Here is a 24,531-nt window from a genome sequence, read left to right as displayed (position 1 = left end):
TTTTGTGTTGTGACTGGGCTCTCTATTGCAGGGCCTGCTACAATATCGTCGTTGTCGGGTGGAAACCTTGCACGTCCAAAACCGTTCATTTTTATCATTTAAAAAGTTTTACTAAACTAGTGAAAACAGCCGATCTACAAGCACACAAGTCCTCGCACCGCGAGGCGTTGTGTGCTTGTAGATCTGCTGTTTTCACTACTTTTGTGCGACGGCCTTGTCTGATGAAGCAGGGATTTACTTTGCGAAAGAAAACGTACAAATTTGAAACTTGGAGATACAAGGTTTCTGCCCGACAGTGACGATATGCATGAGCACTGGTCCCTTCAAGGACAGGTTCTTATAAGCATACATTGCCTGTTGTTGTTTTCATATTGTAATTTCTCTCTCCGAATGCCAGTGATTCCCATAGGGAAAGTCTCTGTTTATATACCATTTTACTAAAGATACAGGAAAGTGAGACTGGAAGGGAAAGGGGGTGATGTGCAACACAGGTCTCCAGTCAGATTTGAACATAGGGCATTAACGAAAAAGTCGACTGAGTCGACTTCATTACACAAGTCGACTCCCACCAGAGAAAGTCGAAAGTCGAAGTTGAAAAAAAGGATTACTTATTGTCAAGGACGGAATGATCCAATAATACAGTGCTACATTGCATTTGGTATAACATGGTTCTATTGTGAAAATAGCCGATCTACATGCTCGCGAGGCGTTGTTTGTATTTCATAGGTATTTATGCTATAATGTCTATTTATATTGCATTTTTATGTTTTGTATGAGTATGAGGTCGGCTATTTTCGGTGCGTTATACCACACTGAACTAAGCATAATCAAGTCAATACAAGATATTTGGAGTAATGGCATGGACCTCTACACAGAAAGGGCGATTCTTTCAACATAAGATGCTGCATTCAAGTTCATGAGAGTTTGGACAAGGCAATTTTCTTGAATGCCGCCTTCAGGTATGGCATGGAAAGAGGGCATTTGCATTTCGTTCACCATAGTAAAAACAAAGCATTCATGGTCTGGAGAGGGCACTTTTTACAGACGGATAAAAGGGCAGGGGCTCAAGCCCCCTTTGATGTCTTTGTGTGCACATGCCTGACTGAGGTGGAGCCAGGTGAGGGTGAGAATTGGCCCGGCCCACGCACTGCCACATCCAGGTGAACATGCATGCAACCCCTCCCCCCCAAGTTACTCACTCTCTCTCTCTCTCTCTCCGTTATCCAACTCCCTGAACATTCCGGCTGTTCCACATGTCAGCTAATCTGCTCTCAATATAACAGTAGTTGCTAATTATCTAATAAGGTTTTAATGAGTTTGGAGAGGGCCGGGGAGGGGAGGGGAGGGGAGCGGGGAGGCGCAATTGTGTGGAAGCACATTTGCCTTGGTCTCGGGGCACCGTGTCGGCCACTGGGCTGACACGCTCCTACCGCCCACCGCTTACAAACATCCAGCCCGTTTAAATCTCTGCTGAAATGCATAATCGGAAAAGATTAAAGGGGCGCTGGGAGGTGGAGGGAATATTATAAGCCCAGTTTGATGGAGAGAGAAAGAGGAGGAAAGAGAAAGAGGGCTAAAAAGGAGAGGGGGTTAATAATGATGAGGGAGAAATGGTTAGAAATAACAAAACCCTGCACCATGGGAACAGGTCTACTCCACTTAAATGGACAGTGTTGCAGGAATCATCTCAGAGTATTCTGTCTAACAGAATGGTGCCACTCACACAGCATTGCATCCTCGCTTATACACACAAACGGTGTAATATACACATGTATATTACACCGTTTGTGTAATATACATTACCACTGACTGCACCACCTGAGCGCCAAACATTTTCTTTCCATTATTAATATTCAAAAACTAGTGAAAATAGCCGATCTACAAGCTCACAGCGCACCTGATTGCGATGCGTTGTGAGCGTGATGTGCTATTTTCACTGCCTTTGTGTGTGACACACTTTTATGATCAAGTAGGCCAGGGCATACATTTATGAAGAAAAGAAAACGTCAAATTTGAAACATGGAGATACGAGGTTTCTGCTCAAGAGCAATGATAATGTTTACACTACACCACAGATCTACTCTCACAAAAGTGCACCCCCCCCACAACACACACACACGCGCGCGTGCACACACACACACACACACGCACGCAGAGCTTCATGCGGTTTAGCTCCCATCGAGACACCAAGAGACATTGCTACGGCAACGGGTGCCTGGCTGCTCTAATGAACCGGTTGCCATGCCAATAGTGTTGGCTACAGCATCACACAGAGCGACCTGGTGGGGAGAGGTGGGGGAGGGAGAGGTGTGTGTGTGCGTGCGTGTGTGTCTGTTGGGGGGGGGGGCGTTTAGAGGGGACGTCGAATTGTGCTGAGCTCTGTCGTTTTACTCACAGGTCACCAGAATGGAACAATAGCATAAATCCATATCTCATTCGGACGCCCACGGTTCCCCCTTGTAAATGCCCCGCCAGGTGAACTCCAGCGCTGCTCCCGCCTTAATTGGCAAAAAATGAAAAGCTTGTCCTTTTCCCCAGGAAACGCGGTGGACATAATCCTTGTGTGAGGAAAAATGAATGGGCAGCACGCGCGCATCGCCGTGAAATCTAATTAGGTCCACACCAGATGCACGTACAACATCAAAGATGTGGATGTGGACTGTGACCAGCCGGCCTGCCGTGTATTCTTGCACACAGAGACGAGACGCAAAGAGGCTTTACTCTCTACGCGACTTCTCCTCTTTCTCTCTTATTGCGGAGATCTAAGTGTATGTATGGGAGGATAAAAGCTGAAAAATAGCCAAGAGGAAATCTTTCTTCCCAGTATAGAGAATCCCAACTTCTCCATCGGGATGAAAACAAACAGCACTGCATAATGTGACTTGAATAGTCAGCCCCCCCCCCCACATAATTCATATTACTTCAATGAATATGGCAGTTGATAAATTATTTAGATAAAATACATTCATATGCAGCACACAGAACTAACCATGTGTATGCACGCGCGCGCACACACACACGCGCACCATTCTTATGCACACTTAAAAGTCGGCAGTGCAGTTGAGCTTATCCATAGCCATAACAACACAATAATAGATGCCATCATTGTATCCACCCTGACTTGCTAAGAAATGTGTGTCTATAATCAAACCACTCAATACATAGGCCTATAGATAACTAATCAATGTATTTTACTCCATGAATACGTAGGATAGGCATTCATAAGCTTTCAACCTCAGCCTATTCCTTTTGATCACCTGTAACAATGACTATGTGGATGTATGACTTGTATAAATGTATGTGAGTTGATTCAAATAAACGAAACTAAACTAAATTAATGGAGATACAGTATATCGTCGTTGTCGGGTGGAAACCTTGTATGTCCAAAAAAAAACGTATTTATCATTTTAAAAACAATTTACAATAGTGAAAATAGCCGATCTACAAGCACACAACGCCTCGTGGTGCGAGGCGTTGTGTGGTTGTAGATCTGCTATTTTCACCAGTATTGTGAGGCAGTCTTGTATGATGAAGCAGGGCTTAAAAAAGAAAAGAAAAAAACGTACAAATCTGAAACTTGGAGATACAATGTTTCTGCCGGACAGTGACAATACGCATGTGTGTGCACACACATGCACACTTACTCATCTCATACCTTATCTTTCAGAGGTGTCTCCAGTTTGACCCTGACTTCATGGTGTGGGGCGCCAAGCAGCAGATCATCTGTTCCCTCAGCGAGCCTCTGTGGGACGTCCATAACTATGGCCTCTTCCAGCCGGCCGGGGAAGGAAGAGACGCCAAGTTCTTGGACGAGGAGCGCCCCCTGCGAGACTACCCACAGTCCTTCGAGCAAGGGATACCTTACCTGGAGGTATGCAGGGGCGTCACAAGGGGGGGAAAAGTGGGACTGAGTTACTAGGGCCCAAGGTGGAGAGGCCTTAATTTTTATATACTTTAGCTATTGAAAAATAGCAGATATACAAGCTCACAGCGCGGCACTGAAAATGTGTGCAAATCTTTGAATATATGTATTTTTAAGCGAACAATAACTCAAATGTTGCTTCTCAAAATGAGCTGGGTTTTCTGAACTCCTTTTTGTGGGTGGTGTTGCACACTCTCTCTTATACTGTATGGGGGTGCAGAGGGATACAGGGCATAACAAGTGGACTTTGACCTCTTTATACTTTGTCATGCAACCTTGTTGCTCACTGAAAATAACTTGGGGATACGACCATATGGGCCTACTGTACGACAAAGTGATACGTTAGATTGGACTCTTGTATAAAATGTCACGTAAACATAATGCTGTAAATGTGTCTTGAAACAACTTGTAGTTAGAATTGGGATACATCTAGAAATAAAACACGGTACACAGAGGTAGTGTTGGGCATAGAATGGTTTTAGGCATTGCCTGCAAATGCAGCTATTTTCCCAAAAGGTCTCACAATCAATGTAAATGCGATTCTGCTATATGTGGGGAGTCTATGACTATATTGGCCCGTGTTCGGGGGAGGGAAGCCGGGCGGGGAGGCTGATATTTGTCACTGCATGTACTCCTACGGGCTGGGTTGGCACCTGTCAGTGGGGAGTGTTGGGCGGGAGGAGTAGGACGAAGGCCCTACGCTCCTCGCTGGCAGGTGAGTCGGTAGGATACAGCAGTGACAACACAGAAATGTGCGTTGGGAGGAATTAATTGGCACGACTAAACGACTAAATTGTAGAGAAAATGGGGTATAAAATAATTGGCTACTCTAAATTTGGAAAAGGGAAAAAAAAGAAAGAAATGCAGTTCTGTGTGTGGGCTGAATTATTGAAGATGGGGAAATGTTTCCATTGTCACTTCCCTGGGCCTAGGTTTATATTCAGAATAGTTAAAACAGGGTACTGATTAATACGCTGTAGGTACATTAGGTGCTGTTTTAACTATTAAGGTTCCATTCCATTTAGTGAAGCAGAGCCTTTCCAGTGAGCCAACATGCACAACAGCAGCACCCTGACTCTGACCTGAATGGAACTGAACCTCCTTAATTAGTGTCATTCCATTCAGGTCAAGTAGCTGTGTTTACCCTACTATGTCAAAATGGTTGCCGTGAAAAGGGTATTAAATGGCTACAATGAAAACCGACAGTACAGCCACTGCTATAGACAACCTAGTAATTCTAAACTGAAGCAATGTTTCCCTTTTTTTTAAGTGGGTTATTGTGAATGGGTGTGACATGCCATAGATTTCTACTATTATGGTACCTCACGCATACTGTACAATGATGTTACAGTGCCCTCTGCAGGTGAATTGAATTTAAAACTGTGATGACCAGGGTGGGGCTCAGAAATATGTTTGCTTTGAAAGCAGCAGACCACACAGTTGGGAAGATATGTATTATGGCTTTTGTAACTGTGACATCATGTATCACAGAGTGAAAGTTCACCCAGCATTTACCTGTTATTCCTGTGATCTTTCAGACAATGCCATCTAGATTTGTGACCACTAACTCGCTAGCAACAACACAGAGGCTCTGATGAAATTTAAATAAGATTGGATAAAATAAAACTTTATCGATGCCCGGAGGGAAATGACCAACAACAACTAGACTAACCCTACCGCGCCCCTAGTGGCCAAAAAGTGAAAAACTTCTGGGAACCCAGATTAGACTAACCCTAACCCTAACCCTTGACAAGGTGAACAAACTCACAAGCTCGTGTGACAAAATAAAAAATAAAATTTAGGCTTAGGTTGTGACACAAGACTAGGACTCAGTCTATCAGTACAGTATCAATAAATATTTCTGAATATACAACTAATGCTGTGGTGTGTATATTGGTGTGGTGTGTATATTGACTGATCTGTCTGGCTTATGGAAATAATACAAGTGGAAATATATATATAAAAAAAATACTTTAACTTGAATCTTTTTGTTTTGTTTTGTTCAACAGTTTAGGTACAAAACCAGGGTTTACAAACAGACAAATCTGGATGAGAAGGTCCTCTCCAAACTGAGCACCAAGGTAACTGTTTCAAGCAGTGTTGTTTTGTTTTAGTCACAGTCTTTTGAATAAAATGTCATTTGGTTTTAGTCATATTTTAGTCACCTGAAAAGTTTTAGTTTTAGTCTAGTTTTAGTTGACTGAATATCATAAGATTTTAGGCAACTAAATCTAAGTTGATTTAGTCGACTAAAATGTATTTTGGCAGGCCTTGATGGCATCGTAATGACTGATTTTACACTTGGTTGCGTGCTGAAAATAGCCGATCTACAAGCGCACAACGCGTCGCGGCGCGTAGTGAGCTTGCAGATCGCCTATTTCCAGCACGCAACACCGGATAGCAACCAAACATAAAATGACTCTCTTCTCCACTATAGTCCCTCCCCAACATTTTAGTCTAGTTTTTATTGTTGACGAAATATTAGTTAGTCTTAGTTTTAGTCATCACAGCTTAGTTTTTATTTAGTTTGTCAGTGAAAAAAACGCAGTCGACAAAGTTTTTCGTCATAGTTTTAGTCGACGAAATCAACACTGTTTTACAAACATGGGATTTCTACCTCCTTTTCAGGCCAATCTGAAGAAGTTCCTTGAGTACGTTCAAACTGGAGCAGTGGAGAAGGTAGCAAAGGTCCTGGAGAAAGGCCTCGACCCCAATTTCCATGACCCTGACTCTGGAGGTGAGTACTGCACTGAGAGATTTACCATAGCTCCGAATTGAAAAACCAAAGACTTTTGAAAGTTGCATTTGACTCTGTTCCCCCCATAGGATTATTCTTTATTTCAGAGTGACAGAAAACAGGGCTTTAAAGGTAGAATAATCATGAAAAGCACTTGCGTTGCTCTTGGCTGTCCGCTGCTATTTTGCTCATCACTCATTAACCTTCTCGACTGATAAAAGTCTGCAGGTTCATTCATGTGAATAAGGTGATCTTTGCTTGAGGTGTGCTTATACTGACACTCAATCTTCATCTTAATGTTCTTGTTCTTCCTCTTCCCCATCTTCTGTGTGTTCTCCTTATTTGTCTTACCCTTCTCCTTTGTGTTAGTTTTGGGTGTTTTCCGTTTACCGTGTCTTCTCGCGGTACTTCTTTGTGTTTCTTGTTGTTATTGCTCTTCTTAATCATCCTCTTCTTCTCCATGTTCTGTGTCTTTTTCATGATTCGGGGGGTTTTGAGGGTTTCTGGACATTCTTTCTGTTATGTACTGTGTATTTGTTTTTGCCTGCCTCCTTTTTGCCGGCCACACCTCCTTGTTTCCCACCTCACCTGTGGCTCATTGTTGATTGCCTGAGTATTTAAACCCTGCCTTCTCCTCCGTCCACTGCTTAGTCTTTGAGTTATGAACACTGTTTGGACTCTGTTTTCCCCATGCCATTTATGAAAGTATTGGACTATTTGCCTTGAAACCTTTTTGACAAGAAAAGTTGTTGTCTATCTGTGATCTTTTGGGATTTATTTGTATTTTTTTATCGAGAACATTTTTGGGTATTTTTTTCCCTCAGCCTGTGAGTGCTGAGGCCGGATTCTTTCCCCAGACTGATAGTCTTGCTCTTATGCTCCATGTTATTCTTTGTCTTTGTCTTCGTCTACTTCTTCGTCATCTATTATTCCTGTTATTTTTACTTTAATAAATGCACCATACAAAAAACACAGGACGCACCCTTCATGTGTGCTACGGAGCTCAACGTGGCGCATTAAACCCTACCAGTAAAACCACCACAATTACATAATATTTTCCTGTCTGTTTCTCCCTGACCTCGACACCCCCTTTACCCATCCGACTGGCCCTCCCATACCTGCGCCCCCCCTATGAGGCAGAGACCCCCCTCTCCGTGGCGGTGCAGTCGGGATCGTCGGTAGAAGGCATTCGGGTGCTGTTCCAAGGCGGGGCCCATCTGGATTTCAGGACCAGAGATGGGATGACAGCCTTGCACAGAGCTGTCAGGGCACAGAATCACACTGCGCTGCTGGTAATGAGGACCGCTCACTGAACCACATGCAGGCACTGCCAGCTGTACTGTAGTTGTATACACAGTGCAGAAAGATGTGTGTATGAATTAATCGATATTAATTTCAGACACACAGTAAGGTACAGTAATAGGTATGGCAACATGACTGGTGTCTTGCACGCGCGCCTTCACGCGCGTGCAAGACACCAGTCATGTTGCCATACCTTAGCAACAGGCATGATACATTTATTTTAAGAAGTACATTCCCCAAAAAAATTCTATGGTTATTGGGCTGGATATGGCAGTCTGGAACAGTTGTTCAAGTGCGGCTAAACTTGGCATGATATAGTAAACGTGCCACAATTAACAATAATGAATTGTGCAGCTGACCTGCGGAACCTGGGAATATAGGCTACTATTCTGTCAAGATGGGGAGAATAAAAGTGTGGAGAATATAATTATAATACGTTGTTAAATTTTGCGTTTGTAGTTATTTTAATGTAATTTAACCAAATAACCAGCACAGATAGACAAAGAGACATTCATGGATTTATTAACTCATACCCTGCCAAAAATTTATTAACTCATACCCTGTTCTCTATAATAAAAACGTCTTTTTAACTATGGCCTTCCCTGCCAGACGTCTTCTGGACGTCTTTTTTTTTTAAATAATACGTTTTTGGACCTCCAACAGTGTACTAGGCATGATTGCGATCGCGAAATTGCATGTTTAACCCCCATACCAACCCCATCTTTCAAACATGGCAGCCATGTTTGTTTACATTTGAAGAAAACATAAGGGCTGCCTTCTCCTGAATGCCTGAACGGATTTTCAGGCAAATTTTTTTGTTTGAAAGCTGTGAAAAGCATGCACATGCATAGTGCATGATCTGTGCACGAATGTGTGCACCAGCGTGCACACTATTTTCTTAACCCTTTGTTGGCGAAACGGCAATATAAGAGGTCCCACTTTAAATATGGCACCGACTGAGTTAAGTAACTTGTATTCTCCCCCCTGGACCCAGGGTATGGCAGCTGCATACCCCTGCCATACCCAATTGACGCCCCCTGCAGACACACACACACACACACACACACGCGTTGGTGAACACTGTGTTGTGCTCTGTGTCCCCTGTGCCTCCATGGCAGGCTCTCCTGTCTCTGGGAGCGTCTCCGGACTACAAGGACCGTTGCTTCCTCACCCCGCTGTACCACACCGTGCTCGCGGGAGGCGAGACCTCCTGTTGCGAGACTCTCCTCTATTACAGGGCCAGGCTAGGTACGAAGGACGAGGATGGATGGGAGGAGACACACCAGGTAGACCTATCTATATATATCTGTCTGTCTGTCTATCTATATCTCTGTCTGTCTGTCTGTCTGTCTGTCTGTCTGTCTGTCTGTCTGTCTGTCTGTCTGTCTGTCTGTCTGTCTGTCTGTCTGTCTGTCTCTCTCTCTCTCTATTTATATATATATATATATATATATATATCTCTGTCTGTCTGTCTGTCTGTCTGTCTGTCTGTCTGTCTGTCTGTCTGTCTGTCTGTCGCTGAATTGCCATACGGTTTCCTTTCATATTTTTATGTGTAAAAAGTCACCAGTCTGTTCCTTACATAGTCTCTCTCTCTCTCTCTCTCTCTCTCTCTCTCTCTCTCTCTCTCTCCCTCTCTCTAAGTTGTTATGTAACACGATGCCATTCCCCCCTCTTATCGACGTTGTATTCATTTAACATCACTTCTGTCCCTCTACACTTTCTGACTCTTCTCTCATGGCCCTCTCTCTTCCCGCCCCCTAAGTTGAGGCACATTCTGTCTCACTCATCTCTCCATTATCTGCCCCTCCTTCCCTCCCTCCTGTTTCCAAATAGCACAGGGATGAAGAGGAATATGGAATGCAAGAGATACATAAGGTACCCATCACCCTGCCCATCCATCCATCCATCCATCCTCATCAAGCTTTGAGAGAGCCGCCCACTGCCACAAAGAGACCGCTGATGGCTGCACAGGGCAGAAATAAATTATTCATAACTTATATTAAGCAAATGCACCAACATCTCTTGTTCTACATCACTCTTTTCCTGAGATATGTATAGAGATATTTCCTGATTATGTAGGTTAATTTTGTCCTTGGCCTTAATTGTGAACTTGACAGTTCTTGAGATTTTCGACACAATAGTTAATAATCTTCTCCTTTCTCTTTAGAGTAGCCTACTGATCATTTTCACCAAACGTCATGAAAATCAAATGATATTGTACACAAGTCACACAGACAGATGGAGTGGTTAAAATACCCTGTCAAGCATTCCTACGGTCGGAGTAATACAAAAAGAGAAATAAAGCAAAAATGAAAACTAAAGAAACACAACAAATCAGGAGAAACTGTCTCAAGCTAATCCTGCTTACTATTGCATCAAGTTGGAACACTGTGTTTTATTACTATTAGTGTGCTCACATCAAGTGGGAACAGTGTGTTATATTTGTATTATTAGTGTGCTCATATGGATGCATTGCTAGTAATAGTATAGTTATCATCTCCGCCAGGCTGGAACGGCAGGGTCGGACAGTATGTTTTCTCTCCTGTGTCTATGTGTTTATGTGTACTGTATGTGTGTGACTACTACTACAAACTACTACACCAATCAGTGTCATATTTCTTGTGCACGTTGCCAGCAAGCCTAGAAGATCTCCAATCCGTCAACAACAACTATGTTATTTCTGTTCATAATCTCAGACCCTCTGTCCCTCCAGGCTATGGCATACATTTCCGCGAGGCTATGGCCAATCGGTTGCTATAGCTGCCCATCTGGCACATGGGATCTACTGGTAGCAAGAGAAAGCGTGCTTCATCTGACACCACGGTTTTACAATTCGTCTGACAGACAGAGAGTGTTGCGCAACGTGTCCACACGCATCACGCGCAAAGACAAAGAGAGACCACCTCATGCATGAACCGCACACAGACAGAGGGACTGAGATACCTATGCCATGCATACGTGCATGTGCCCTGCCGCACGCAGGCGGAGACACAGGCGCACTTATGTCGTATGCGCTTTGTACAGACATGCTGTTTATTTAAAGCCCACATGTGCCAAAGTAACAACTTACCTACTGGATTGCCTCCAACAACATGTTGTTGGGTTGAAGCAATGGCGCACATCATCCCTGCCAGTGTCTCTTAGACAGCCCTACTGTAGTTAGGCCACCTGGCCTGGCAGAGATATGTGTTCAGCTGAGAGCCCCTTTCTTGTTTTTTAGTAGTATGTCTGATGCTTGCTCATAATTTACATAAGCAGCCAAATGGAAGCAGAGGTGTGCTTTGGCCTGCAAGCCGGCTGTCGTGCTACTTTACTTTGGCTTTGATCTTTCATTTCGTTTTTATTGAATGTTATTTGAATTCGCTCTGAACCTGTCCTGAAGACTATCAATTCACTCTGCTGCACAAAAATATGAGGAAACCTGTTGTCATGTTGGAGGCTCCTTTCTGTTGTTTTTCTTGGTTGTCGCTGTTCATACAGATGTAATCAACGCCTTTATTCCCTCTGCTCTGACCTGTATTTCTCTAAGGGTAATTTGGGTTCTAAATGTAGTTCTGAGATATTATTCTGTTTTTCTTTTCCTCCTATATTTTGTCTTTGTTTCTTTCTTTCTCCCTTTCTTTCTTTCTTTCTTTCTCCCTTTCTCCCTTTCTACTTTTCTACCCTTCTTTCTTTCTTTCTTTCCACCTTTCTTTCCACCTTTTTTCTTTTTTTCCACCTTTCTTTCTTCCATCCACCTTTCTCCATCTCTTTTACAATAGTACTTATCATAACCCACTTAAATTAATGTAGACAGTACATTACAGTATAGTACATTAACTGGGTACATGTGGATAAACGTGTTCATTTGTCCATTTACACACTCTCTGATTTTCAGAGAGAGTGTGTGTCCCGATGCCGCTTGTTATATGTTACGATCCTTCCAGTTCTGAGCTGTTTCCTTTGCATCCGTTTCTATTGAAAGGCTTGCCAGAATGGCCTTGCCCAGCACTTGGAACACCTTCTGTTTTATGGGTCTGACACCGCCTCCCAGAATGCCTCAGGGAACACTGCACTTCACATGTGTGCCCTGTACAATAAGGCAAGTATGGAAACAGAAACAGAGCAACATATACTGTACACCAGGGTTCCCCAATTAGTTTTCCCCAAGGGCCGTTACCAAGCCGAGGGCCACAACATTGCAGGGGGCGACGGTGGCGTTCCCGCTACTCCAGCGACAGTTCAGATATCGTCGTCGTCGGGTGAAAATCTTGTATGTCCAAAACCGTTTTGCATTTATCATTTAAAAAATCAAACCTCGGTTCGAAGTGGAGTGGTGAATCTGAGCAGCTATACCATGTGTGTGCGTGTGTGCGTGTTGAGTGTGCCTGGCCTGCTAAACAGCACCCCTCCTTTAACATGTGAGTTGTGTGTGGCCACTAGAGGTATTGCCAGGCTACAGACATAGCCAGCCAGCCAGCCAGCCACATAGCCAGCCACCCACAGACATACCTGTCTATTGGGAGTGCTTTCACCACTCCAAAAATGATTTAAACTAGTGAAAACAGCCGATCTACAAGCACACAACGCCTCGCACCGCGAGGCGTTGTGTGCTTGTAGATCTGCTGTTGTAGTGCTTGTAGATCTGCTGTTTTCACTACTTTTGTGAGACGGCCTTGTATGATGAAGCAGGGCTTTACTTTGCGAAAGAACTTACACATTTCGAGATACGAGGTTTCCACCCGACAACGACGATATACTAGTGTTGTTGCTGCTCTTATACCACCATTATTACTGGGATTGGTGGGGGCCAGTCAGTAGGGCTGCCTATTGGGGAACCTTGCTGTACACAATGTTTTAATTTAGCTCTGATGGTGTATAAATGTAACCCAATGTAACCTTTGTTTGTTACATTTGTACACTGAGTAAAAGAAAACAATGGCCATTAACATAACATTTACTGTAATGCAGGGGTCTTCAACGTTTTCAGGCCAAGGACCCCTCAGTTGAGAGAGAGATGAAGCAGGGACCCCCACAACCTTTTTCATAGATTCCATATAGTTTCATTGTTTGACAGCACAGTCATCAGTGTATTTTGGATTCATGTTAATGCTTTCAGATATTTAACCACGTGAAACAACAGTCAATACTTAATAAACATGACATTTCACTCTGTACGTAGTCTGCTCTTTTACCCCTCTACACCAAAGCTATTTGCCAAAAATAGCCAATCTACAAGCTGTGTGCGGCGAGGCGTTGTGAGCTTGTAGATCAGCTATTATTGGGTAAAGTTCTCAGAATATGGACGCTATGGTTCAAGTGGTTAATAAAAAAAAAGGAGAAAAAAGTTTTTATCACACAAAGATTTGAAGGACCCCCTGTAGTAACTCTGTTGAAGACCCCTGCTGTAATGTTATTTTTTTGGGGGGGGATTTACTGTATATTAAACACTTATCACTGCACTTTTTTTGTCTTTTACATAAAACTCACACGGAAATTAAATTAACCAAGCATTATCTGTCTCACTTTCTGTCCAATCAGGAAAGCTGTTTGCGTGTCCTTCTGTACAGGGGAGCCAGTAAGGAGGCAAAGAACAAACATGGGCAAACCCCATTCCAGGTAATGAACATGTTTTGTATTTAGCTTGTCTTAGTTGTCATATTTGAATTTGTAAATGTGTGTGTATATACTGTACAGTATGTTTACATGCACGTGTGCGTCTTTCTGTTGCAGGTCGCTGTAATGTCCGGTCATTTTGAACTTGGGGAAATAATCAAAAACCATCGAGATTCTGACGTAGGTAAGCCTTCATGTTGTCCCCCTGCCTTAAATCCCACTGCCTGTGAACAATAAATCCCCTGGATTCACAATTTGTAATCTACAAATAGTGTATGTTTCTTTACATAAATTATAATGTAAGGGCACCTGGGTGGCACAGCGGTACTGTACCTGCCCACCACTGTTGAGACTGGGCTGCCTACACGGCTGCCTCCAGCAAACACTTTTGGCCATGTTTGCTGGTGGGGATGGCGTCCTCTATTTTGAGACTAGCGACCTCTACAGGTTGGTCACGGTGCCTGTTCAATGGAGTAGAAGTGGGAGGGATGGCATGTTCCCAGGGCCGTTTTTAGCTATAGGCGGACTAGGCGGTCGCCTAGAGCGCCAGCCTAGAGGGGGCGCCGAGGGGGCGCCGAAATGGAGGGAGTGGACCCAAACCAGCCCAAAACCGACCCAAAACCGACTAAATTCACGGCAAAACCCGCAAAAATCGCGCGGGAGTGGGGGGGCGCATTCGAGAGAGCTCGCCTAGAGCGCCGATTAGGCGCGCTACGGCCCTGCATGTTCCTGCACACACCACATGTGTTGTGCGCTATCTGTGAAATTCGTCATTGTCAGGTGAAAAGAAGCGTCTGGCCACTGTATCGTGGTTATCTACAGCCTCCCCAAGACCAACAAGTAGGGGTGGCACCAGGGACATGCAGAGAATGTTAGAGAGGCAGGGGCTGAACTAATAGGGCTTTTGGTGAAAATATTGAAAATCTGCGACGCGTTGTGAGCTTGGAGGTCGGCTATTTTCACTATATCATGCAGTGCTGCCAACATCTGGAGAGGGCACATTTTTACAGCCTGATAAAAGGGCAGGGGCTCAAGCCCCCTTTGATGTCTATGTGTGCATGTGCCTGGGTGGCACAGTGACAGGGACTATACACACAGGAGAGAGACATTTCTAAATTGGGAACATGTTCAAAAATATTTAATAAAAATGTATAAAAAATTACAATGGAAAGTATAACTTTATGGTCTATAGAGGTTTATTTGACTTCATATGTTGATTACTACTGTAACCCTCACAGACATCCTTCCTCTGTCCCTCCCTCCACCTCTCCCCCGCCCCCCGCCACAAACCTCAATATCAACCCCTCACACCTCTCTATCCTCAGTGCCCTTTTTGGAATCCCCAAAGTATGTTCCCATGCGCCAAGAGAGTGCCCGCACGCTGGCCCTCGCCCTGCTCCAGCCCCACCCCTTGCTGCGAGCCAACAGCGATAACACCATCCAGCCTGACCCCCTGGCACAGCCCCATAAGACCGCCACCAACCCCTTCCCTGCACAGGTATTCAGAGCACTGTTGTTTGTTTTTGACAATTTTGATTTAGTTCATAGTCTTTTGAATAAAATGTACTTTAGTTGTAGTTATAATTTAGTCAGCTGAAACGTTTTAGTTTTAGTCTAGTTTTAGTTGACTGAATAATATCATAAGATTTTAGGCGACTTAGGGTCGATTCACATTCTTATAAAGAGCCTAACTTATTTCGGTTCGGCACTAGGCGAAACCAAATATGGTTCGCCTCCCCCGGTTCGGGGGGCGTCAACCGACTAAACTCGGTTCCTCGGTGCTGCCGAAATGTTGCGACTTAATTTCGGTACTCAGCGGTGTCTTCTCATTCATTCAGCCTGGCTTCAAGTTCATATTTTCAGCCGTGAAGCCAAGGAAACAGCGGTCGTTTGAGAGGGAGACACGCCGACTTCCAAATGCTTGTGTGGCCGTGTATTGAGCGTCGCATAGCGGATACATTGTCAGCTGGCTCTGGCTGGAGATGAGGGAGGCACGCGACACACACACACACACACACACACACACACACACACACACACACGCACCGTTGCTGTGTGTCTCGCTAGTCGCTGACCGTTTTAAAGAGAAAAGAAGAGCTTAACACAACTTTGCTAGTGTTCCGTGTTGATAGGTAGCCGATCTGCTAGCTCAAAACCTGTCACGTCCACGAAAGAGAGGTGGCATGTCTATAATGTGAGCTTGTAGATTAAATGTTTTCGACAGAGCTCGCGTGTGTGAGAGTGAGTGAGAAAGACCCCGTCTCCATCTGGTGCTGCTGCTGCTCACTGGTCTGGACCTCCAGTCATTCAGCGTGCAGTCGCGAGGGACAGTTAGATATGTATCCGTCCTGCTAAGCTCATTTTTCGGCCACAAACTTTGTCATGCCATGGACCTCCAATATTTACAAGCGACTTCGGCACTAGCTGTTAAGAAAGTATGAATGAACTCCCCCCGAACTTAAATAATTTTGGTTTGGGGAGCCCTCCCGAACCGAAATTAGTTAGGCTCCTTATTAGAGTGTGAATCGACCCTAAATCTACAGTTGATTTAGTCGACTAAAATGTATTTTGGCAGGCCTTGATGGCATCGTAATGACTGATTTTACACTTGCGTTGCGACGCGTTGAGAGCTTGTAGATCGGCTATTTTCAGCACGCAACACCGGATAGCAACCAAACATAAAATGACTCTCTTCTCCACTATAGTCCATCCCCAACATTTTAGTCTAGTTTTTTTTTTTTTCTTAAATTTTTATCCCACGATTTTTGTAACCCATTTTTTTCACCCGGTGCCAATTGCCTAAGCTGTGATCCTGGGCTCTACTCTCCCTCTGCCAACCTGGGGAGGGCCCCGAACTGAGCTCATGCTTCCTTCAATGCATGAGGAGTGAGCAGGCCGCTTCTTATCACCTGACAGGGGGAGCTTCCCCGGTTGGACGTAGCGCGTGGAAGGAACACGTTATTCCAACCAGTTCCATTCCCCTCCATCAGGCGCCCCGGCTGGCCAGGGGGAGGCTTTATAGAGACCAGGATTACTGCATGTTTTTGTGAGGGTATCTACCCTAGGAGACACGGGGAGAACATGCAAACTCCACACAGAAAGGCCCTTTTGCCAACCCCACCTAGGGTGTGGGCACTGATGACGCGGAGGAGGGAACACGCCCCCAGCGCCCACAGTGTCCCCCGGCGGGAATCGAACCCAGGACCTTCTAGCTGTGAGGCGACAGCACTACTGACTGCGCCACCGTGCCCCCCGCGATTTTAGTCTAGTTTTTATTGTGTTGACAGAATTGTCAATATTAGTTGGTCTTAGTTTTAGTCATCACAGCTTAGTTTTTATTTAGTTTTCGTCAGTGAAAAAAACGCAGTCGACAAACATTTTTTGTCATAGTTTTAGTCGATGAAATCAACACTGATTCAGAGGAGAACGTCATAGGTAGTTGTTGTTTTTATGACTTCTGAGACTGTAGCTGTGACGTCTACTTGCATGTTACCTGCTAGAGTTAGAGTTAGTTAGAGTCTTCTCTCTCCCACTGCACATCACTTGTGTTTGTTGTTTGTCTATAGAGGGTATGCGCTTGACATCATCATCATCAGAAAATGACATTAACGACGTTAAACTCACTTTGCCACTCGATTTGCCACTCACTTTATGCATGCACATACCTCTATTACAGGCACCATTTGAAAAGTCAGTCCGATTATTGTTGAGCAGGTCACACATGCTCCACCGATTTCAGTGCCGTCTCATCTTAATTTTCTAGCATCAAACACGTCTTTAACTCTTAGCTGATTTTGAAACCCATTGTTCTGATGTATTACAACAGTAACGTACCCTGTTGGCTCTCGCTCCACATACTACAGTAATGTGACGTGCATTGTTTGTATCTTGTAGCGCAGAGCGTCGATGGGCATGAGGAGCTCCAGCAGCCCCCGAACTCGGACCCGCTCCCCCTCCAGGGGCAGAGGAGTTCACAGCGACACCGAGGAGAGACAACGGCAGCCAAGAGGCAGGCAGGGGTGAGCAGCCAATGACAGTGACTGTATAACGATCCCCAAGGTTGTAGTTCCATTGTGATATCAATAATTAGGAACTTAAAGTATCGTCACTGTCGGCCAGGAACCTTGTATCTCCAAGTTTAAAATGTGTACGTTTTTTTTTGCGAAGTAAAGCCCTGCTTCATCAGACAAGGCTGTCGCACAAAAGTAGTGAAAACAGACGATCTACAAGCACAAAACGCCTCGCACCGCGAGGCGTTGTGTGCTTGTAGATCTGCTTTCGTAAATTTTTTTAAATGATATAAACGAATGGTTTTGGACATACAAGGTTATCACCCGACAACGACGGTATACTACATTAGTTCCGTTGATCCAAGCCACAACACAATTGAATCATCGATCGATTAGAATAAACTGCAGCCCACCTATCTGAGTGGTCAGATGGGTGGACTGAGAGTGCTTTTGAGATTTTCAAATGGATCCTAATCGGAAAAAAAAAAAAAAAGTTTTTGAAAAAGAATAGAAGAGTAAACGATTAGAGTCTGAATAAAATAACATAAATCATGTGTTAATAAGAACTTATTATTGAACATTCACAATTAGACATAATCTATCCCACATACTCACTTTATTTCCCTCCCCCTTTTCTCCCTTTCTTGCTTTCTCTGTGCCTCTCTCTCTCTCTCTCTCTCTCTCTCTCTCTCTCTCTCTCTCTCTCTCTCTCTCTCTCTCTGTGTAGTGTGACCTCAGGAGGGGGTGGCGGGGGGCAGATGAGGCGTATGTACAGTGCGGTGCCAGGGAGGGTCTACGTAGCCACGCGTGGCCACAACGCCAGCGGAGACAGAGAGCTCTCCTTCAGCAAAGGAGACAAAGTGAAAGGTGAGGTCGAGTCAACGGGACAGGTTCAGAGTGGACTTTTGGACAGGGACGTGCAGAGATTGTTAGAGAGGCAGGGGCTGACATTTCTAAAAGGGCCTTTTGGTGAAAATATCGAAAATAGCAGACCTCCAAGCTCACAACATTGAATTAAGCATAATCACCAGTGAATACTGGAGTACAACATGGATTTCCACACAGAGAGGGCAATTCTTTCAACATAAGATGCTGCATTCAAGTTCAGGAGTGTTTGGACAAGGCAATTCTCTTGAATGCTGCCTTCAGGTATGGCATGGAAATGGGGGCATTTGCTTTTCTTTCACCATAGTAAAAGCTGCATTCGTGGTCTAGAGAGGGCACTTTTTACAGATGGATAAAAGGGCAGGGGCTCAAGCCCCCTTTGATGTCTATGTGTGCACGTGCCTGCATTTGGATGACTTTCAGTCTCATCATCTCTCTCTCTCTCTCTCTCTCTCTCTCTCTCTCTCTCTCTCTCTCTCTCTCTCTCTCACTTTCACTCATTAGTGTGGTTGCTATAGGCAACACACTATTGTTCTTGGTCCCAGAACTTTTATGCCAGCCAGCTAAAGCTTCATTCCCAACGGACACGATAAAGATAACGATAGCGATATGTCGGCGTTCACATCAATTATGACGGATTTATCGTTGTGGTGTGGACGGTACCATCCACTTCAATTGAAAACTATATTTTTTATCATTATCTTTATCGTTATCGCGCCCAGTGGGAACGGGCCTTAAAGTGAACCTGTTTTTTTCTTAACCTTTTTAACTGAAGTGATCTGGGTTGTAAGGCCAGATATCCTGGACAATATAATGCCCAATCAGACAGGATTGGTGGTCATGCTTCACGTATTCTCGCCCCTCCAGCTTGTTTGTGTGGCGAAACATTTCGGGGGAACTTGGATTATGCTTCCCAGTGGATTCCTCGAGACTCGCGTCAGTGCAACCACACTTGCAATTTCCCAGAATGGCACCTTTCTTTCTAGTTCACTCTCGTTCTGTGTGTGTCTCTCTCTCTCTCAGTGTTGAGTGTAGGAGAAGGAGGCTACTGGGAGGGCACAGTGAAAGGTCGTACTGGCTGGTTCCCGTCTGAATGCGTGGAGGAGGTGGCGCCACCCAATAAGGACAATCGACCAGGTGGGAGGTCTCATCTTAATAGAGTTAAGCCCTTTGCACACAGGACAGTTGCGTTTTTTTCGTTTGCGGCATGAATAAAACGCATTGGATTTGGTGTGCAAGGCTGTGCGGAATCGGCGCTGCGGATCCAAAAAGGAGTCATAAAAGGAGTGATGAGTTTTTTACCGCATGCGACAAGACGCACAAATCGAACTGGGTTCGATCGAGAGAAAAACGCACGGCGGCAGCCACTCGTCGCACGGCTAATTCGGAGCCGGTGTGCATGAGGTCATAGAGAATCATTGTTTTCTTTTCAAAAAATTATATTGTCCGTTTTATCCGTGCGGTTAAACGCGCCTGTGTGCAAAGGGCTTTACTTTTTAATTAACAGGAAGCAGGGTATTGCCGTAAATCTAAGGGATGCATGGTGTGACTCAGGGACGTGCAGAGAATATTAGAGAGGCGGGGGCTGACATTTCTAAAAGGGCCTTTTGGTGAAAATATTGAAAATAGCAGACCTCCAAGCTCACAACGCGTTGCAGCGCAACGTGTTGTGAGCTTGGAGGTCGACTATATTTTCAATGTTTGACTTCTACACAGAGAGGGTAAATTTTCAACATAAGATGCTGCATTAAAGTTCAGGAATGGCATGGAAAGGGGGCATTTGCGTCTCTTTCACCTTAGTAAAAACTGCATTTGTTATCTTGAGAGGGCACTTTTTACAGATGGATAAAAGGGCGGGGGCTCAAGCCCCCTTTGATGTCTATGTGTGCACGTGCCTGCTGTGACTGCACAGAGCTACTGTTGCCATATACGGTATACGCGACCGCCAGCATAAGTAACACATTGCATTCAGTGTACAGACGTGTTGCTAAAAAGGCAACGCGTCTATAGAAAGACAAAGAACGTGTCGGGAGGAAATTGGCTGAAAGTCGTGATGCGCCCACGTCACTGTGCCTGTGTGTGCTTCTCTTCCAGAGTCACGCAGTGAGAAAGCCAAGAGGAAGTTGTTCCGAAACGTCACTGTGGGAGCCTATGACGGAATTGATGGCCCCAGGTAAGAATGGACCAGATTCACATGTTGGCCATTTTTGACATACTTTACTCCATTGAACCCCCCCACACCAGGGTATGAGCAAAATGCCACCGTGTGAATAGAGTCAATGGATAAAGGTCGGTAAAGGTAAAGGTCGTAGGGATGCTTTCCCCTGTGACCTTTACTACCTGCAATTACTACAGTAAACAATTAGGATGATCGATAATATATGCCCTCATTCTTTTCTGCTGACAATGACGGTGCTGAATATTGGTTAACTTTGTCAGTGCTGTCTCATCTTTACATTACATACAGTACCTGTTTCCAGACCTGCATGTGAGTTGCATTATATGTGTGAAAGGTGCTGTAGTAGTAGTAGTAGTAGTAGTAGTAGTAGTAGTAGTAGTAGTAGTAGTAATGCTAGTACTACTACTACTACTACTATTGTTGTTTGAACAAATGATTTGACTAAGATAAGTCAAGTGCTAAGGCAGCAGTAAGCTGAGCCTGCTGTCTCTCAGTTAAGTCAAAGCTCCTGTGACGCAGCTGTGCTGTGTCACACGAGTGGAAGGGCAGCATCCCTAGACTGTCCGTGCCGCTGTGTTCGATGATGGGCCTACTGGGAGCGCCAGGTTGGCCGATGGGGGTTGCATGTCGGGCAGAAACCTCGTATGTCTGAGTTTCAAATTTGTATGTTTTTTTTTTCTCGCAAAGTAAAGCCCTGGTTCATCATACAAGGCCGTAGATTATGTTGGGTTGATTTTACATGGAGGTTTGTGGCGTGTGTGCGTGCATTTGTGTTTGTGTAGGCATGCTTGTGTGTACAGTATGCTCTGATGCACACCTGCCTGCCTCATTGCCTCCGTATGTCTTCGTGTCTTCTTGGCATGTGTTTGTTTTCGGTTGATTCGAGGCCAACGCGTGGAGTATGTTCCTGTGTTGCTGTGCTGTGCTGTGCTGTGCTGTGCTGTGCTGTGCTGTGCTGTGCTGTGCTGTGCTGTGCTGTGCTGTGCTGTGCTGTGGTACAAAAGGCAGGTGTGTCAGTTCAATTCTGTTCCTTCCAGACTCCAAGAGAAAAGAGGGAGAGAAAACATAGTGTGTTGTGTTGTGTTGTCCACTTTCACACTGCCAAGTCTGGGTCCGCATGCTCCACTGTTTCATAGTGCTTGTGTTTTCGCCGAGGAGAATAACGCCGTAAATGGTGAAGAGGGCTTTTTTTCTTCTCCGTCTCCCCCATCGCATCTGTCTGATCAGCGAGCACCATACTGCAGCCCTGCCTCAGGCAGCTGCAGTTCACTGGGCTCTATGTCTATTTGCATATGTGTATAGTATACATACCGTATTGTATGTCGTCACTGTCGGGCAGAAACCTCGTATCTCTGAGTTTCAAATGTGTATGTTTTTTTGTTTCTCGCAAAGTAAAGCCCTGGTTCATCATACAAGGCCACCGCGAGGCGTTGTGTGCTTGTAGATCGGCTGTTTTCACTAGTTTAAATCATTTTTAAAATGATAAATGCAAAAGGAACGGTTTTGGACGTACAAGGTTTCCACCCGACAACGACGATATACAGTGTGCGCGTGCACGTGCGTGTGTGTGTGTGTGTGTGTGTGTTTGCACGTGCTTGCATATGCTGTACACACGCATGTGGCTGTTTTGCCGTGCGGGTTTGTGTGTGCGTGTACAGTGTGTAAATGTGTGGCTATACGTACGATATGTGCATGTATTATAATAGCAGTGGTTTCCCAAACCTTTTAAGCTCATGACCCAAAAAAGAGATCAGACGTTTGCCCGGGACCCAAACTAGTGAAAACAGCAGATCTACAAGCTCACAACGCATCGCTTCACACGGCGTTGTGGGCTTGTAGATCGGCTATTTTCACTTAAACATTTGTTTTCTAATTTATGGAATTTCTTTTTTTTTTTTGTTATCAATTATTTTTATTTTCCATAACATGAGAACAAGAAAAAGTAAAACATTAATCAAAATAATTTATGGAATTTCTTATATTTTTCTTATCATTAATGAAATTACTTCAAAAAGTAATTGAATTTGGTTTTAATCGTAAAAATCTTGAGAATGTTTTTTGAAAATGTAGAATTGAAATAATTTATAGATAGATAATAGTTAAAAACAAAACGCAGGAAATAAAAATTAAGGTACCCATAAAAAATGTGTACGCGACCCACAAATGGGTCCTGAGCTTGGGAACCAGTGTATTATAGTATGTATATGCATGGCATGTGTGCGTCAGTCTGCTGTTGTGTGATTCTGTGTACAGCACACACACAAACCAGCCCACTAATGAGTCATGTTGGAAGGCTGGAGTGCTGAGTGCTTGGTCTTACTAGTCACCTTCCCTGCAGCGAACTGTACCATGGCTCCTATACACTGTAGTTGATACATTCCAATCACCTTCCCTGGAGCGTACCATGGCTCCTATACAATGGAATGTAGTTGACACATTACAAGGGATAGTTTAATCCATTAAAGGAGTAGTTCACTCCCAAAATGACTTTTTTTCTATTATCGATTATCATGGGGACTTGAGTTTTTGTTATTCCCTAAAACCAATAATTTGAGGAGACTCTTTGTAAGCTCATTGATTCCGGATGGAGACCCAAATGCATTTGGGTCTCCATCCGGGATCAATGGGGGTATGTTTATTATAATCAAATTATTGGCTTAGGAATGCAGCAGTCCCCATGGGGTGAGTAATCGATAGAAAAAATGTCATTTGGGGGGGTGAACTACTCCTTTAAAGGAGTAGTTCATCTACTCCTACTCCTTTAAAGGAGTAGTTCACCCCCAAAATGACTTTTTTTTCCTATTGATTACTCATGCCATGGAGAGTAGAGTTCAATAATATTTTTAGTTTTTTGTCACAAGACAAAAATGTGATAACAATAAATTTACCCCCATTCATTCTGGATGGGGACCCGTTTCGAAACGGCAAATTTACTCGAATAACATTTTTGTCTTAGGAATGTGACAAAAACCCCAAAATATTATTGAACTCTACTCTCCATGGCATGAGTAATCAATAGAAAAAAAGTTGTGTTGGGGGTGAACTACTCCTTTAAGACCTGAAAAATACCTAAAAATGTCTTCTAAATCCTAATGGTTTTCTGAAAAGCGTATGTTTCTGTATCTGTGGTGCTCAAAGTTTTTAATGTCAAGGACCGATAGAATTACTGTATGTATTTGACTGCGGACCCACATCTCAAACTATTTTGTTCCAGGCAGGGACCCCCAGAAGCAAAGATTTGAGTTATATATTCAAAGATTTCCACACATTTTCACGTTTTTAATTTTGTCTTCTTTTTTTTTCAAAAATAGCAGATCTACAGAGCTTGTATCTGCTATTTAAAAAAAGAAAATATATGTATTGTTCTGCATACCATAGTGATGAAAACTCCATGTTCTACACTACATTGCAATGTAAGTAGAAACTTTTGATATGGAATAATATTATTACGACATTATTATGGTAACAGAGAGATGAAGGTTAAGTTTGAATATGCTGAAGGATTCTCTTTTTCAGTGGTGTCTATCTTCATCTGTAAGCCAGATCCTTCAGAACGGCAGCAAAACATCTTGCTAAATCTTAGCTCATGCACTTTGCTTTTCAGAAAGCCATGTGGATGTGGGGAATGACAGTTTTGTTGGGATGAGAACATGTGTAAAATACTACGCACCTTGAGTGATCCGTTTCGTCGTCGTTGTTGTTGTTGTTGTTGTTTTTCCAGCCAGCCTCTCTGCTGTCTGACAAAGTGTCACCCATGCACATCAAGGTGGCATCACCTCAGTTTTAAACGGAACTAGATGACAGGTGACTGGGTTCACCCCAGCCAGCCGGAAGTACAGTGGGACCAAGACTTGTGTTAACTGTACCGGTTGCTGGTGTGTGTGGTTTTTCCCCCCAC

At 44.1% G+C, this 24,531-nt stretch overlaps 1 protein-coding gene across 1 annotated transcript in view; it reads left to right on the top strand.

Annotated features, from left to right (window-relative positions):
* LOC308303411 (SH3 and multiple ankyrin repeat domains protein 1-like) overlaps positions 1 to 24,531 on the top strand; it is a gene marked incomplete at its 3' end in the record, with an annotated part of 51,042 nt that overhangs the window by 993 nt on the left and 25,518 nt on the right. The window contains exons 3-16 of the mRNA XM_080747769.1: positions 3,668 to 3,871; positions 5,932 to 6,003; positions 6,551 to 6,659; positions 7,800 to 7,951; positions 9,080 to 9,247; positions 9,798 to 9,839; positions 11,929 to 12,045; positions 13,485 to 13,562; positions 13,677 to 13,743; positions 14,885 to 15,057; positions 17,454 to 17,578; positions 18,297 to 18,436; positions 19,478 to 19,591; positions 20,549 to 20,627. Coding sequence (XP_080603895.1) covers positions 3,668 to 3,871; positions 5,932 to 6,003; positions 6,551 to 6,659; positions 7,800 to 7,951; positions 9,080 to 9,247; positions 9,798 to 9,839; positions 11,929 to 12,045; positions 13,485 to 13,562; positions 13,677 to 13,743; positions 14,885 to 15,057; positions 17,454 to 17,578; positions 18,297 to 18,436; positions 19,478 to 19,591; positions 20,549 to 20,627 — 1,640 coding nt within the window. The remainder of the gene's footprint in view (positions 1 to 3,667; positions 3,872 to 5,931; positions 6,004 to 6,550; positions 6,660 to 7,799; positions 7,952 to 9,079; positions 9,248 to 9,797; positions 9,840 to 11,928; positions 12,046 to 13,484; positions 13,563 to 13,676; positions 13,744 to 14,884; positions 15,058 to 17,453; positions 17,579 to 18,296; positions 18,437 to 19,477; positions 19,592 to 20,548; positions 20,628 to 24,531) is intronic.

Source organism: Nannobrachium achirus (assembly GCF_963921795.1).
Source record: "Nannobrachium achirus genome assembly, chromosome: 18".
Taxonomy (NCBI): Eukaryota; Metazoa; Chordata; class Actinopteri; order Myctophiformes; family Myctophidae; genus Nannobrachium; species Nannobrachium achirus.
The sequence above is the reverse complement of the archived record's forward strand: the minus strand, read 5'-3'. Positions and strand labels throughout refer to the sequence as shown.